General features: G+C 47.9%; 2 protein-coding genes across 4 annotated transcripts; one reads left to right on the top strand and one right to left on the bottom strand.

Moving 5' to 3' along the window:
- The first annotated feature begins 24 nt into the window (after nt 1-24).
- Nucleotides 25-6,559, top strand: SMYD4 (SET and MYND domain containing 4). Of its 2 annotated transcripts, XM_066201696.1 has the most exons (10): nt 48-193; nt 908-1,058; nt 1,265-1,354; nt 1,655-2,789; nt 3,554-3,736; nt 4,023-4,189; nt 4,495-4,630; nt 5,071-5,187; nt 5,485-5,608; nt 6,239-6,559. In XM_066201696.1, exons 1-10 carry the CDS (start codon nt 63-65, stop codon nt 6,387-6,389), a joined length of 2,385 nt encoding a protein of 794 aa, XP_066057793.1. In that variant the 5' UTR covers nt 48-62; the 3' UTR covers nt 6,390-6,559. The 2 variants fall into 2 exon arrangements, with proteins under 2 accessions (XP_066057794.1, XP_066057793.1); XM_066201697.1 differs by lacking the exon at nt 1,265-1,354 and having other exon boundaries at nt 25-193.
- A 478-nt stretch (nt 6,560-7,037) lies between these two features.
- On the bottom strand, nt 7,038-13,893 carry SERPINF1 (serpin family F member 1). 2 transcript variants are annotated; one of them, XM_066201700.1, is made up of 8 exons: nt 13,808-13,893; nt 11,324-11,409; nt 10,771-10,969; nt 10,536-10,691; nt 9,522-9,725; nt 8,610-8,752; nt 7,801-8,011; nt 7,038-7,446 (listed from the first exon to the last, which is right to left on the bottom strand). In XM_066201700.1, exons 2-8 carry the CDS (start codon nt 11,399-11,401, stop codon nt 7,187-7,189), a joined length of 1,251 nt encoding a protein of 416 aa, XP_066057797.1. In that variant the 5' UTR covers nt 11,402-11,409; nt 13,808-13,893; the 3' UTR covers nt 7,038-7,186. The 2 variants fall into 2 exon arrangements, with proteins under 2 accessions (XP_066057797.1, XP_066057796.1); XM_066201699.1 differs by lacking the exon at nt 13,808-13,893 and adding an exon at nt 11,851-11,871.
- Between the last annotated feature and the right edge of the window lie 2,035 nt (nt 13,894-15,928).

Genomic DNA, 15,928 nt, shown 5'->3' with positions numbered 1-15,928 from the left:
CGTGCAGGGATGCTGCCGGGCGCCGCCATGGAGGTGGCGGCCGCGCCGCCGGTGGCGCGGTGATGGCGCTGCCGGTGGCGGAGTGGCAGGCCCGCATCGCCCGCCTCTGGGCCGCGCTGGACCCGGCGGTGAAGGAGCGGCTGGCGGCGGCTTCGCTTCACGACGCGGTGCGGCTGGGTTGTGATCTGCTCCGGTGAGCCGCGGGCGGGGCGGGTGCGGCGCAGGGCAGCGACGGGGAGTGAGGGACTGGAGCATCTCTCTAAGTGCGTGTAAATAAAGCGGGCGGTGTCAAAGGATGGTCTGGGCTCTGCTCGGTGGAACCGAGCAATAGGACACGGGGCAACGCGCAGAAAGTGATGCCGGGGAAATTCCATCCGGATAAAATTCCACCTTTCTACCTGACGGGAGGCTGGAGGTCGGCCTCGTCTCCCAGGCTACTGGCGATGGGACGAGAAGACATAGGTTAAAACTTCACTTTAGGAGGGTTTAGGTTGAACACTAGTAAGAATTTCTTTGCAGAAAGAATGATTAGACGCTGGAATGGGCTGCCCAGCCCAGGGAGGTGGTGAAGTCACTGTCCCTGGAGGTTTTTAAGGAAAGATTGGACACGGCGTTCATGCCATGGTCTGGCTGACAAACTGAGGATCCGTCCCAGGGTAGACTCCATGACCTCAGAGGTCTTTTCCAACCTAACTGATCCTCTGATTCTGTGAATATGAGGAAGAACTTCTTCCCTGTGCAGTGACCACGCACTGGCACAGACTCAGAGCGTGGAGTCTCCCTCGCTGGAGATTCTCCAGAACCCTCTGAACACAATCCTGTGCCACAAGGATCATCCTGCTTGAGCAGAGAGGCTGGACCAGGTAATTCCAAACTGATTTTTTGGTCCTGACCTCGTGTCCCACAGGAGCGAGGAGGAGGAGGAGGCAGCCCTGGTGAGGCTGTGCCACCGGGCACGCACGGACAAGGAGCCGGCGGCCGCCAGCCGGTACCGGGAGCAGGGAAACCAGGAATTCAAGCGGGGCCAGTACCAGGCTGCCCTGAGGCTCTACTCCAAGGTAGGTGTGGCATGAGAGGATCCCAGGGAGGGGGTCCCACAACACCTCCCAGCCAAAAGGATCCCCAAGGGAGGGTCCTGCAGCCCCTCATGGTTGAAGGGCTCCTGTGAGGGGCGAGGAGCGGCTCCCTCACAAAGAGGGGACCCTGCTTGAGAGGGTCCGGTGAGGGATCCCCCGAGGCAGCAGCAGTTCTCTGGTCTCTGCAGGCAGCATCCCACGAGCTCCCTGGGAGCCCCGAGGTGTCCGTGTGCTTTGCCAACCGCTCGGCCGCCCTCTTCCACCTGGGGCACTTTGAGGTAAGTGGGGCCAGGGCAGCACCCACCTCACAAGGTCCTGGGTGCCCCTGAGGTGTTCGTTTGTTAGAACAAGAGGCAGCAGATCGGATGTGCTCCTCAAGCTGTGTGTAAAGCATCCATAACTCAACTTTCCCCTGCTTCGTTTCAGTGTCAGGATGCTTTATTTGGGCTGCAGGTCAGTTATGCACATGGAATTTGCTGATTAACACACAGAATTCTTCCATGAGGCCGTCTTAGGTGGAATGAAAGAGCACGAGCTGGTTTTCAAGCCCAATTAAAAGGCCTTTCCTTTGTTCCTAGGTTTGTTTGGAAGATATTTCCAGGGCTGAAAGCCATGGCTATCCAGACAGGCTGCTGCCCAAGGTCCTGCTGCGGAAAGCTGAGTGTCTGCTGTGCCTGGAGAGGTTACAGGAGGCTCAGGATATCCTCAGAGCGCTGGAGAGTAAAATTGCTCTGGATGGGATCATGACTACTCACCTGACACGGCTGAAAAAGTTAAGTCAGCTGAAGGTTAAATTGGGTGAGAAAGAGAGGTGTCCAGAGCCTGCACGAGAAGCACGTGGTGGCATTCAAGGGGAGCCAGAGGTCTGGGAAGAGAACAGCAGAATTTCAGGTGCATCTTCATCTCTCAGCTTGAGGTTTGATGCAGAGAGAGGACGTCACTTGGTGGCCTCCCAGGACATCGAGCCAGGACAGAGCCTGGTGAAAGAGGAGGCCTTTGTGAGTGTGCTGTGCCCTGGGGAGAGCCTTCCTCTGCAGGATGGTGACACAGCGTGGGACACTGGAGCCACCAACGCAGATCTTTACTGCCACCACTGTCTGAGGCAGCTCCTGGCCTCAGTGCCTTGTCAGGGCTGCAGTTATGCCAAGTACTGCAGCCAGGACTGTGCAGACATGGCATGGCAGCAGTACCACAGGACAGAGTGTTCCCTGGGAGCGCTGCTCCTCACGCTGGGCGTCTTCTGCCACGTGGCCTTGAGGACTGTGCTGCTGGCAGGATTTGCAGAGGTTAGCAGGCTGGTGGAGTGGTCCCACCGTGGGGACAAGAACCTTCAGAACCCTGAGGCAGGATGCAAACCTCTCAGTGATGCAGGAGCTGGTAGCAGAGGTATCCCTGGTTGTGGCAGCAATGGTCGGTACCAGAGTTCTTACCAAGCTCTGTTCCACCTTTTGCCCCACACTGAGCAGCACAGCCCTGAGCACAAGCTCCTCTGCACTCTCAGTGTGGTAGCTATATGCAAACAGCTGCAGGCAGCCCGCCTGGAGGCTGCTGTGTTGAATCAGGAATCACCTCAGCAGTGGTCTGAACCAAAGACATGTGAAAAAACCTCCGATGAATTGTCCCCAGAGCTGAAGACTGTGGCAGAAGCAATGCTGAGGCACGTGTTGCAGCTGCAGTGTAATGCACAAGCAATCACTGTAATGCAGGAGCTGGGTAAGATAAAAAAAAAAATTAAGTCCTACTGTGTTGTCACAGAATGGTTTGGGTTGGAAGGGACCTCTGAAGGTGATTCAGTCCAGATCCCCTGCCCAGGCAGGGTCACCTGGAGCAAGTGACACAGGAACATGTCCAGGTGGGTTTGGAATGTCTCCAGACCGCCCTGGGCAGCCTGTTCCAGAGCTCTGCCACCCTCAGTGGAAAGGAGTTTTTCCTCATGTTGAAGTGGAGCTTCTTGTTCAATTTGTGGCTGTTACCCCTCATCCTGGCAGCGCAGAAAGAACCCATCACCATTCTCTGACACCTGTATTTGAATATGTATTGATGAGATCCCTTCTCAGTCCTCTCCAGACTAACCAAGCCCAGCTCCCTCAGTCTCTCCTCATAAGAGAGATGCTCCAGACCCCTCATTATCTCTGTGGCCTCCACTGGACCCTCTCTAGTAGCTCCCCTTTCCTGTCCTGAGGAGCCCAGGACTGCCTCTCATTGCCCATCTTCCTTGTGTGAAGTGAAGAGATTGAATTATCAGCTGTAAAAAGCTCCTATTGCAGATGGGAATGACTTGTTTAAAATTTAATGGCCTGTCCCATGCTGGCCTGTTCCTTGGTGCACATGCAGAGAGTGTTTAGCTATTATTTATTGCAGCAATATACCAGGAACTTTTCTGCTGCTGCCTGTGATCGGTCACAGTGTTCATTGCAGAAATTGTGTGGGTTTGTGAGCATTCAGTCTCAACCTGCTTGGTTTTCCTCTGTCTTCAGGGCCTGGAGATGGGGCTGTTGTAGATAAGAAGCCTGTGAGGCTGGCAACAGCTTTCTTCCCTGTCCTCAGCCTCCTGAACCACTCATGCTGCCCCAATACCAGCGTGTCGTTCAGTGGGACAGCTGCCACTGTCAGGGCATCACAGGCAATCTCAAGTGGCCAAGAGGTTTTGCATTGCTATGGTAAGCCCTAATTCTGTGTTTCTCTCAAGGCACAGACATCATTCACCTCTCCTTATCATGCTGATGGCTGTTTATATCATAACTCTCATATAATTCTCATCTAACGTTACCAGAGTCTTTGTTTAGCCCTGACCAACATTTCATCTCTTATGCTCACTGTTAGATTTTCACTCTCCAGTTGTGTCCTCCCCAAAATATACCTAGTCCCAGTTGTAACAAAAATCCATGTGTTCTGATATTAAGAACTGTAGCTGTTGAGAGATCTGTACCCTTGCCATCTTTGCAGGGCCTCACTGGTGTAGGATGAGGGTTGCTGAGAGACAGCAGCTGCTCACTCAGTATTTCTTTGAGTGTCACTGCCAGGCATGCCTCGAGGAGTTGGAGTCTGGTGTCAAGAGTGTGGTGTCCTTCAGAAATTCGTTCTCCTGTCCCAAATGCCAGGCCCAAATGCAGGTAATTCTCCACAGTTATGATTGTGCAACTTGCTGGGGTGTGTAAGCATTGGGTCAGGGAAAGCCAAGAGTTGAAAACCTCACTTTGATCCCTGCTCAGAAGCCAAAAGCCTCTGTTGAGTCAAGACAGTATTACTGTTTCTTATAAAATCAAATAAGCTGATAATAATTTATAATAAAACCACTTTGTTTAATGAATACAACTGAGAAACAATTTAGCATCTCTATAACCCAGAGCTAATGCAGATGGAGAGTAAGCTTTGAGCTGAACGTGAGCAGGAATGATCACAAGAGTGATTTCCACAGGGGGAAGAAGACACACTTTGCTGTTCAAATGAAGCTTGTGCCACCTCGGCCAGCAGAGATCACCTGTCTGGCCGTTTACAGGAGCTTCAGCAACAAATCAAGAAAGCTTTAGACCTGATGAGAGTCAGGAAGGCTGGTAAGGCTGAGCTTTGTGGCCTGAGGTCAGGAGCTGAGGAGCCCAGGTCGGGACAGGAACCATGAGATGGCAGTGTTGCTCATGCCATTGGACTGCTGTGACATTGGCCTGGTGTCCCTGGGGACTTCAGCTTTAGATTGTTTATAGCCCCTGATCTGGGTGTTAATCTAAGTCATATCGTTCCACAGTAAAGTAATTAAATCAAAAGAAATCTGGGTAACATTGGAGTTGGGCGTTCCCAGGCCTTGTTTTCCTGGAGGGAATTGGGCCAACACTGGGGTAGGATAAGCAGAGGTGCAGATGAAGTCAGTGTTAAATCCTAACCAAACCCCAATCAGCTGTGTAACATGCAAAGATGAGATTGGATTGATTTTATTTCATGGATCATGGAAAACTGGAGACAGGCCACAGGGTGAATTTTATAACCTTTTTTTTTATAGATCAGGCTGTCAAAATGCTCCTGAAGTGTCAGGTGGATGCTGGAACCTTCTTGTCTCCAGACCATTTGCTGATGGGAGAGATTGAGGATCATCTGGCACAGGTCTATGCCACTCTTGGTATGGCATTGTCCTCTCCCATGTTTCCTGAACTTGGAATTTAACATGACTAGCTTTTTCTTGGACTGGCCCTCTCATTTTTTCCCCTAGTTTTGTCAGCAGGGCTCTCAGAAAGACCAAACCTGTGTTTTCCAGCAGCCAGTGAACTGGAACACGTGCTCTCATGTTCTTTTAGATTCCCTGTCCTGTTTTTGTGGACAGAGTTCACCACATTTTGATTAATTCTGTCAGATTCTTTGGGTGGCAGTAGCTCTAGGAAGTATTTATTCATTTCTCATTGCTTTGTTTTTCCATCAGGGAAGTGGCAGGAAGCAGCCAGACACCTGAAGAAGAGTATTGAGATTGTGGAAATGCACCATGGGCCATCAAGTGTAGAAACAGGCCATGAACTTTTCAAGCTGGCACAAATCCTCTTCAATGGGTGAGTTTGGTTTCATCCTCTGTCCCTGCCCTGCACCACTCCTGTGTGTCTGACACAATATCAAGGCACCTTGAGGGTGTCTCACAGGACACAGGGCAGTCTAGCACAGGTGCTCTCTTAGGAATCTGTTTCTCTCCTTTGTGCCTGTCTATCTTTTTCTTCTCCCTGGCTCAACTTATTCCCTGTCCAATTGTTTTATTCTGTCAACTCATCACCCTTGGTGTTCATACCTCAGCTGTATAATGTTGGTGACATCTTCTCAAAGGAGGGAATGAAATCCTCTTGCTTTATTGGCAAGGAAATCCCCTGACTGCTTCTGAAAATCTCCTCACAACAACTCCCTTCAACCAAATTAATTTTAGTAGGAGCTGCAGTGATGAAGCAGTGGGTTTCTATATACTCGAAGATAATGTTTTCAGGTTTTGTCCATCTCCTTACCTTTCCATCCTCCTCATCCTCCCTTTGCAGCTGAAGCAAACACAAATTTCCTGCTGCTGGAAGGCAGAGGCGGGTGGGATCTGTGGCCATGAACAGGTTTAGGTTTTGTTAGGGAGGGCTTAAAGGTTGTGCAAGTCAAGAAGCTGAATTAAGTATTTTGCATGCTCTGTTCTTACTATCTTCTTATTTCAGATTTGCAGTTTCTGAAGCTCTGACCACGATTCAAAGAGCAGAGGGGATTTTGTCAGTGCACTTTGGTCCTCAGAGTGCTCAGATCCAGGAACTACAGGAGATGAAGGCCTGCCTGTCAGAGCTTCCCAGAAACATCCTTCAGAGGACTTAATTTCCCTGTCAAAGGAAGCTGAAATGTGATCTTTCATCAAAGCTAAGTGTCATGTGGTAAGGTAGTCACGTAGTACAAGCTGGAAAATCATGTGTAACAGCAACTTGAATGAAGTCTTGAAATGCTCTTTAGTGAGCCTGTTGTAAATAAAATGACCAATTCTAACGTGAGAGGTGTGTGTGTGGTATGGTGGGAACAGAGGCTGTTGTATAAGTTCTGTGTGTGGGTTGGAAGCAAATGTTTGAGTTGCTTTTGTGTGAGATGTGACTCTCCCCTGTGTGGTGCCCTGAGCATTATGAACATACAGTCATCCAGAGCACGTTGCCTTCTATTTTTAATACTGTGAGGCACTTTCCTTCTTACCAGTGTCAAATGGAAATGGTTGGAAGGGGTGAGGCAACAGCCTGGGAAGTGCAAACTTAGAGTCTATAAAAGGGGGCACTGCAGAACTTGGAGGGCTCCAGCACAGGTCTGTCAGTGTTGAAGGATTCAGAATCAACAACTGGTATCAGGTTGGAAAACAGGATGGGGGAACAATGTAGCTAACACCAGATAATGTTTGCTTTCAGGACACAGAACTGCATTCCTCCTGTGGGGAAATTGGGAGTGTGGGCAGACAACCTTTCAAGGGAGAATACTTGGGCTTGCTGAGATTAATAGCAAAAGCTCTTTTATTGCAGCATGAAGGCGTAAGATTTGCAAGTTGTGTCTTTGTGCAGCAGAGCAGGGAGCCAGTATCCCTCCCAATATCACCCTTTCCATTTGGGCCCTACCATTGCAAATTATTGTGAAGGGATCTAAACACCCCTGGGATCCAGGATCTTGCCAATGAAGAGGAGGGTTCCAGTGGTGTCATCCCTCAGAACAAGAAGGAAAGGTCTGTCCACGTGGTATTCTATGGGGAAGGTCAGACGAGCAGCATTGGCCCCAGGGTTTGGTGTGGATCCCTGCCCATCCTCACTGAGCTCCAGCATTGCCTTGTGTTGCACATGTGATAATCTCAGAGGTTTGGCAGCAATCTTGGAGAAATCAGGTGATGTGAAAAGTGATTGGAGCCCTGGAGAAAAGAGAGAAAGTTCCATTAGCTGAAGGCATGGATTGCAGAAAGGGGAGCAGCCCTGCTAACATGTGATCCACAAGGGCAGGGAGTTGCTTGGGCAGAGTTTTTTGGGTGAACAGGGAGAAGCAGCTTCCATCTGCTTCACTGAGCTTCACCCACAATCTCAGCAGGATGAGCTTTGTGGAGGGATGTGATAAGAGCTGAGAAGTCCTGGGTGAAGGTGGTTTGGTTGCTGGTGAAATCTCCACAACCATAACTAACAACCCACCAGCTTCATATTCTGAGAGCAGGAAGCAACTTGACCACTGCTTTGAGCCCTGGCAGCCTGCAAAGGGGGTGTGATGCACATACTTGTCTCCTTTAGTGTGCTGCCGAGTGCCTCTTCGTGGTTCAGCTTTAGTTTGGGCAGGCTTAGCACAGCATGGACTGTCTTCAGCTCCTTGTCCACATCATGGACAAACTCAGAAGTGAGGCTTTCCTCAATCAGAGTCATGTTCTGGGTCACCTTTGTGGGCAGGAAGAACATGGCACTGATTCCTTCTGTCAGGGGCAGCTGGGCAATCTGCAAGGCCAGAAATAAGAGAGAGGTAAGAAAGGGTCACATCAATAACAAACGGTTTTACCCATCCTGTACCAAGCAGAGGCCTGATTCTCAGGCTGGAATCTCAGCCTTTTCAGTGAACATTTGATCTTTTTCCCTGTTTGCTTTATGCTTCTTCTCACTTCTGGCTTTCTCCCCAGACTTTCATCCATCCTTGCTGCACTCTTCTGCTATGGAATTGCTCTCTCACCTGCTGAATCGTGCAGCATTGCTTTGGGGAATTCTCACTGGAACACCTTTGAGCTCATGCTCCAGGGAAAGATTGGTTGAAAGAGGTAGAGATGGAAAAGTTTTGAGAGGTGTGCCATGCCCTTCTTGCCCAACTTTAAGCCAAGCAATACAGGCTGGTAGGACCTGGGCATAAATCAAAATTTGGATTACTTGTGACATAGCCTGGGTAGAAGCAGGATGTCCTAAGAATCAACACACTGCCTTTCAAAATAGGGATTGCAAAAGTAGCTGATGGGAGGAGCAAGGCTGGAAGAGGTTAACAGGTAGGTGTAGCTGAACCTGCTCCTCAGTAGGTTTAGGAGATCTTAGGCAATATTTGCTGTCTGACCTTGCAGTTGAGTTCTGAGTCAAAACCATATCTCAGGATGGCTTTGGGGTCTGACATCATGGGCACCTTCACAGTTCTGTCCTCATCCAGGTGGAAGTCCTTCAGGGCAGTCTTCTTGGTGTCAAACTTGGTTTTCCATGTCCCTGTTTTGTAAGAGAGAAAATGCAGGATTTTCTGGAATAATAGCATATGAAACCAGACTTATGCCTGTGGCTAAATAATCTTGTGCTTTATTATGCAGTATTTGTGCATGAAGGAGTTGAGGCATAACAGGGATAGAAATAGACTGATTTGAGCTACTGATTTACTGCCATCCTTGGCCCCTCCTTTTCATCTGAGAATTGGCTAAATGGCAAATAAATAATCAAGCCAGTGTATGGGTGGAGTAGCCATTGGGAAGTTGATGTCTACTTATGTAATTACAAAACTATTTTAAAGGGTAACAGTTGTGTCAATGGATATAAAGTGCTTCTCTCCACACCCATTATTTTGCTCCTTGTCTCTAAGCAATAATTCTCCAGGACACTGGCTTACAGCATGTTTAAGAACAGCTCTCTAGTACCAAACTTCCTTCTACAGTGGAAAAAAGGCTCAGAATACTCTAAGCTGTTCCTTCCCTAAATGGTAATATCCTGTCTCTGAATGGAGTTTTGTGAGCTTGAACTTTCTTCTCTGATTCTTACTGCAAACAGGTCAAGACTCAGCTTCCCAAGAGTAGTAATTCCTCCCTCAGGACTATTTTTCTTCAGGTAGTGTGCTGCTTTTTTTTTTTTCTTTACTAAACATTCTCAAACACTTTCTCCTCGCACTCTCTGGCAGCCTGTTTGTTTTATTGGAAGTGAGAGCATTCCATCACATCTCTAACACCTGCTTAATGGACATTTTGTGTGCCCAAGCACACAACATCCTTACCCTTGAAGAAAGCAGCCCCAGCAAGGAGAATGCTGACATCCGTGGGCATGTCCTTCATGAACCTCATAATCCTTCCCTTTGTCTGCTGTCTGACCCAGTTGTTGATTTCTTGGAGGTCCAGCTGGGTGTTGCCACTCAGTGCCCTCAGTCGCATCTTGTAGGACTTCTCGAGCTGGCTGGGAAATCCAGGCCTTGCCCTGAGTCCTGGGGAGTAAAAACATGGATACTGCAGCTAGCTCCCTTATCCAAACAATCTCAAGGCAGCAGGTGGCATTCCAAACCCCAGCAACAGGTCTCTCATAAAATATCTGTGCCTGTTTGTCTACAGGAACCTGCTTTGAAGAGGAATATCTGAGAGTACATTAAAGAAACTGATCCAAATCCTACAGCCACCCATGCTGGAGCATGGGATAACTCTCTTCAGAAAACTGAAAAAAGGAGATAAGAACTGAAGGCTTGGACACAGCCATTCCTACATCAGCCTTTCTTCTTTCCCCAGCCTGCTTTCTGAGTACAGCTTACTCAACCTATTGGATTCTTGGAACCAGCAGGTTCCAAAAGATAGCTCTTAGCATTCTCAGCAGATGTTTATTGCATGCCAGAAGCAGACATTTCAAATAGCTCTGCAAGGAATTAAACAAAGGAATATGGCTGAGTGTTATCACAAATAGAAAATGTGATCTGTAGTTCCTGGAAGCCAGCAACACCTGCCAGACAGCCTGGAGTGAAGGCAAAATTATCAGCAAGTTTCTTTTAGGTCTTCTGTGAGTTAACTGTTCTGTCACCAATGTCTTTGTGTGCATGTCTGGTCTTTTATTTAAGTGCACACAAACTTTCCAGGCTTTTTCTGGAGCAGCAACAGCATTCCATGCCCTGTCTGCATCCTGGCTCAGCGGAATGTCAAGAGCCAGAACTGTGTTACTCAATGTGTTTTAATATATATACATGCCCCAAAATAACAACTGCCGACAGCTTTTTAAGGAGAATTTCATAGAGGGGAAGAAGGACTTTTACTTCTCTCCAAGATGATGCGGGAGGCACTTTTCATGCTCTTCTCTGGGCCAGTGACACTGCTCAGGAGGTCCTTGTAGGTGTCGTGGACCTCAGCCTTGTTGAGCAGATCGTAGAAGAGAGCGCGAGAAATCACATTTTCAGTTCGTTCTCCAGCCCCTGTCAACGACCAGGAGAGAACATGAGGGAAGGGCTGCTGAGCCAGAGGGTGAGTGTAGAAATGGGGCAAAGAACTCACCAAGTGAGAGACCAGAAAGTGCAGTAGCCAGGCTGAAGGGAGACAGCAGCACATTGGCCGTGGCTGTCCGGCTGGACTGCTGGCGGTACAGGTCATAGCCAAAGTTGGAGACTGCAGCTGCCAGCTTGTTCACAGGGCTCTTGTAGAATGGATCTTCCTCTTCCTCGCCAGCATGGGCTCCATCAGCTGTAGCAGAGTTCTGGCAGGTCCAGGGAGTGCTTTGGTTAGACTTGAAGGTGTGGTAAACACTTCATAGGGAAACAACTACAGGTATTCTTCTGTGACCTACAGAAATATTGACTTAATCTTATAGAGAGTGTAGGAACAGTTACTTTAGTGCCAAAGGCAGCACTGAGTTTGAAATTCTGCCTCCTGGTCATCCCCTGATGTAACTACTGTGGTTTTATCCAGGTAAAGCAGGAGTTAGTCTCATTATGTTGCTAAATAAAATCCCAGTAATTTAGGAGGGTAGTGCTTAATCCTTTGGTAAGAATCTCTAAAATTAAATTACCTGCTCCACACCTCTCACTCCTGCATATTGTCTCCTACTCACCTGCTCAGTAGCTGAGTTCTGGGTTCTGCTTGGGACAGTGAAGAGACATAGGAAAAGGAGAACCACTGGAATCTGCATGCTTGGACCTACAGAGTAAAAATATGACAGAAAGAGATTGAGCAGTCAGGTAAATACATCTCTACCACAACTATTCACTGTACCTGGCTGTGACGGGTGCTGCAGTGACAGATGCTGCTGCTTGTCCTTCCAGTTGTGAAACACACCTGATCTAAGCCAGGTTTCCTTCTCTAGTTGGAAGTATTCGGCCAGACTGGCCCCAGTGACTTCGAAATTGGGCAAGCACATGGTGTGGGTGTGCCTGAGCACAAAAGCAGATGTGTGTGGCCCAAACCACACTGATGCTGGCAGTTACTGAGTGCCAAGGTCCAGAAAAGCACCAAATCATTACTTCTGAGTCTTAGGTTTCAAAAAAATTCAAGACTTCATTTTAAAAAGGTACCAAACCCATATTGTTGAATGGGGCAGAAGGCAACACTGACTGGTTACTGCTTTGATATACAAATTACCTGCCTCAGGCAGTAGCTTCCTGTTTCTTGTGTCTACATGTACCTGCGTCCATCCTTTGCTTCTTATTTGCAATCTGATGAAGCAAAATAGAAGAGCTTTCTTAAAAGACAACAAGGAAACCTAGAGAAGTGAAAGGCAGAGCTTGGCTTATTCGACATTTTTAATGGAGGTGGGAGAAAAGCACCAAACTCCCCAAAGCTGTTTTTTTTTTCTGTGGAATCCACTTTTCATCACTCCAGTACTGGGATGAGTGGCCCTTCCAGACAGATCTGTCTGGTCCAGAGGGCACTGAGTAACCCAGGGCTTTGCTGTGGGTAAACCAGAGCTACTGAAGCGTCCTGCCCCCGAGAACAGACGCCACCAAGGCTGGTCTGAAGCAATGTTTAGATAGATTCCCAGAAATTAAAGGAAGAGGGTTGTATTTAACTAACCCCTTTCATCCAGGCAGCTAGAGAAATCAGAGGAAGAACATGTGTTTCAGATTAACTTCAGCTACAAAGAAAACATGCCTGCTGCTAGAAATACACGTGGCGACAACAGTCCCAGCTCAAGACCCTGTTCAGGCAGAGTGAGAGGCAGTTTGCTGTTTCCCTTCCCTGCCTTTTCTTCTGGAGGCAGCTCTCCCTTGGAGAAAAAAAGCATCACAGGGGAGGTTTTGAGCTTTCGTCTGTGTTCAGCCAGTGTAACACAGAACTGGTCCCCTCTTTTCCCCATGCACTTCCATCCTGCAACCTGCTGCCATCCCAGCGGAATAGGTGAGGATTTCTGGTGCAGAAGAAGTGGATCAAGAGAATTTACTGTCTGGTGTATCTGGTGGTGTTATAGTGGATATGATGCTGGGATTGCTCCTATCATTCCAGAGCCTTATAGTGAACAGGCACCACGCTGGAAGAGAGATGTCAGAAGTCCTGCAGGAGTCTTAAGACAAACAGGCCTTAGGGAGGGCTCTGTGAGGATGCCTGTACCAAGCTGCACTCCTGCATGCTGAGAGGAAGAGGTTTGGCCCAGTTTAGCTTAGAGATGAAGCTTTTCCATGGAGCATAACCTTTTCTCTGTAGAAAAAGAAAATAATCTCAACACAACCTCTGCTTCCAGCTACACTGAGCTCCTGGGAGCATGGGAGCAGAGATTGGTTTTGCAGATTGTATTGTTTTTGCCAGTACTGTCACCAGCTTCATATTTCTCAGACTTCGCCAAAAAGCAATTTCCATTTTAAAAAGACAAAGCCTTTTGCGTTTGAATTGGCCTGAACATCTGGATTCTATTTGTATTTCTCTTAGCACACAGCCAGAAACGCAGAGAAAAGAATTTGGTTGGATTGGAGGTGGGATGGTTTCAGGCATGATATTAAAATCCGTGGCTGCCTTGAAGGAGAAGAGAAGGAGCAGCAGCGAGTGATGTTACAGTCAAAAGGTATAGGAAGAAAACCTTGAGAAATGAGCTGAGAAGGAACTTTGTGTCTGGGAGCTGTCACTTTGTGAAGGCCTGCAGGTGCAAAGGAAATATTTTACCTTTCACCTAGAGTGGTACAAGTCTCTCACATAATTTATAAACTTCTGACTTTAGAGGTGCTGTGAAACAAGACCCATGAGTTCAGACTGCTCGCTCTGCTTGTCCCACAGCACCAGCTCCTGGAGCATCCTGCAACCACCAGCTCCAGAGGATTTGACTGTCACACCATCACAGACAAAAAAAACCGTGCTCCCAGCTGCGAGGCAGATGCTTGAAAGGCAGAAAACCCACCCCAGTTCCCGAGCACATCTCAGCCCTGGGGGCAAAGCTGATGCTGGTGGCTCCCGATCCCTGGCGAGGTCTCTTGGTGGGAATCCCACCTGCAGAAGACCCATTCTTCCCATTTCTCAGGTCCTCTGAAAGCTGCCCAGCCTCAGCCCCTGCCCTGTTCTCCCCTGGCCGCTGGCAGTGGCACAGGTGAGCTGTCCCTGAGCTGTCCCTTACCTGGGGCTCCTCTCGGCCGCTGCTGTCAGGGCTCCCAGCGGGTGCGAGTCGAGGACAGTGCGGGTTTGGTGCAGCCACATCTGCTTTTTGCTGCTTCCCCCAGCCCAGCCTTCGGCAGGCTTCAGGTTACAGCTTCTCAGGGCTCTCTTAAAGTGCTCTGCTCCCATTTTCTGCCCCTGCCACCCTCGCCCTGAATTGCACTAATTCTTCAACTCTTTTTCCCCCCCAAAACAAATCCCCGTGCTAAAGGCAGCCTGGTGGGTAAAGCACAGGTAGGAAAGGCAAACACTCCCTGCCCTGTTTGAGCAAGTCTTTTATCCCAGCAGTTCTGCCATAAGGTCACATCAGGGAATTCCTCCTGTCTCAGAGGTATGGTTAATGCAGTAGTGTTTAATGGATTTATAGATTTATGTCCAAGATTTAATGGAGAGACTGTGGAAAGAGGATTCTGTTGTTCGAGGCAGTTAAGATGCTGGGAACTGCTTGTATCCAGTGATAGTTAACAAGAAATCATTAACTGGCTCAAAGTTTTTGGCTGAAAAGAAGGAGGCTAGAAAGCCAAGGACTTGTTTAAAAAGAAGATGAATTAAGAGAATCTTGTAGAAGCTTTCAGAATGATAAATGATATGGAGAAAGGAAAGGGACAGAGGAGTTCCATTATTACTTTCCACAGAAGGCTCAAGGGGTGCACCCACCCGGGCACATTTAAATCAAGGGAGTGTATTTTTAAACAAGTATTAAATTGTAAAACTCATTATAACTAGATATTGCAGAAGATGAAAGATAAATAGATTTGAGAGTAAAAAACCCAAACCAAATTAGTGGAAGAAGGGTCCCCTGAAGGCTACCAGTGGTCACCTGGGCAGTACAGCCAGACAACGGTGAGTTTTCCTTGTCGTTCGTTTTTTTTTTTCCTCGGCCATGGTTACTGGGAGAACCAGGATACTGGGCTAACTGGACACGTAGCTAACCAGATCCAGCTGTTTTTTTCTGTTTGGAAATGCTGGAGAAGCAGTGATGTCAGGGCCCCCAGTCTGGGACATCTCTTTGGGCTCGCTGCCAGCAGGTAACGAGGAGCTCCTCCCGTGGGGAGCACTGAGCTCATCCAGCCCCTTAGCAAAGGGGAAAGAATGGGCTCAGAGATGCATTAGCTGCTGGTTTTGCAAGCCAGGAAAGCAGATCAGGTGTGCCCTGTGATTAGTCAGTGCTTCAAAGGCCACCCCTCACAACAAGAGGGGTTGGCAGCTCTGCTTTCAGCTGCTTCTCAGCTTGCTCTGTGCAAAATCATCTGCAGAGAAAAAATTGTACTTGTTATTCTCTCATTCTCAGCCCAGGAATGGGGGTGTTGGCTGTGGAGATGTTTTCTGGCGGTTTTCATCTCTTTGTGATACCTTGTTTGTGGTGTTGAAATGCCCTTTATGGAAGGACCACTAGAGACGTTTTTATGTCTTGTCTCTATCTTCAAATAAAAATCCATCTGTTTAAATACAGGTTTAGTTTTAAAACCATTTAAATCAGAGTGGTAGTTTCATAGAATGTTATTACAGACCAAAGCCAGCTTTATTCTTGTAGGTGAAGGGTATCCCTGAAATGGTGCATTAAACTCATCTAACAAAGTCAGTTTTGTTAAATCAATACGAGCATTTTCCTGTTGTTCTGGTTTGGTTTCAGTATGCTCTCTGACAGGGTTCACTTCTGCTGTGGAAGTAGTTGTGATATGAATTTGCTCTAGGTAAGGAAAAAAAATACATCTAATATTAAAGAAACTGGGACTTATTTGATATTCTGAGCCAGTGGTGCAGATGGATAGAGCAGACACCCTGTGCTAGTCATGTCTTTTCAGAATACAGCTCCGTCAAAATGAAAGCTTTAGCAATGCAAAGTGGAAACTCCTGAGCAGAAACATTAATATTACTTTGCATTTTACAAACTGCCTCTTCTGGAAAGTCAGTGGAGTGAAAAAGAGTCTTATGGTTGGTGTAACTGATAATTTGTTGAGCGAAGCACAGTCATGGAGGGCTGCTGTACTGTCAAATAAGATGAAATTAATAGTTTGACAAGAATAGCTTGGAGGAGGAGTGATGGCAGCAAGACAGAAAATAGGAAATAGGAACCAAGCTG

This window comes from Chamaea fasciata, unplaced genomic scaffold (genome assembly GCF_029207755.1).
Source record: "Chamaea fasciata isolate MVZ Bird 193981 ecotype frontalis unplaced genomic scaffold, bChaFas1.0.hap1 SCAF_21, whole genome shotgun sequence".
Taxonomy (NCBI): Eukaryota; Metazoa; Chordata; class Aves; order Passeriformes; family Sylviidae; genus Chamaea; species Chamaea fasciata.
The sequence above is the reverse complement of the archived record's forward strand: the minus strand, read 5'-3'. Positions and strand labels throughout refer to the sequence as shown.

What these genes read in the sequence shown, in the direction of transcription:
- SMYD4 (XM_066201696.1), top strand. Translation starts at nt 63, where the DNA reads ATGGCGCTGCCGGTGGCGGAGTGGCAGGCCCGCATCGCCCGCCTCTGG. An exon ending in CACTGTAATGCAGGAGCTGG is followed by an intron (nt 2,790 to 3,553) that starts GTAAGATAAAAA and finishes CTCTGTCTTCAG; the next exon opens with GGCCTGGAGATGGGGCTGTT. An exon ending in GCACAAATCCTCTTCAATGG is followed by an intron (nt 5,609 to 6,238) that starts GTGAGTTTGGTT and finishes TTCTTATTTCAG; the next exon opens with ATTTGCAGTTTCTGAAGCTC.
- SERPINF1 (XM_066201700.1), bottom strand. Translation starts at nt 11,401, where the DNA reads ATGCAGATTCCAGTGGTTCTCCTTTTCCTATGTCTCTTCACTGTCCCA. An exon ending in AGAACTCAGCTACTGAGCAG is followed by an intron (nt 10,970 to 11,323) that starts GTGAGTAGGAGA and finishes TGGACCTGCCAG; the next exon opens with AACTCTGCTACAGCTGATGG. An exon ending in CAGCACACTAAAGGAGACAA is followed by an intron (nt 7,447 to 7,800) that starts GTATGTGCATCA and finishes TCTTTTCTCCAG; the next exon opens with GGCTCCAATCACTTTTCACA.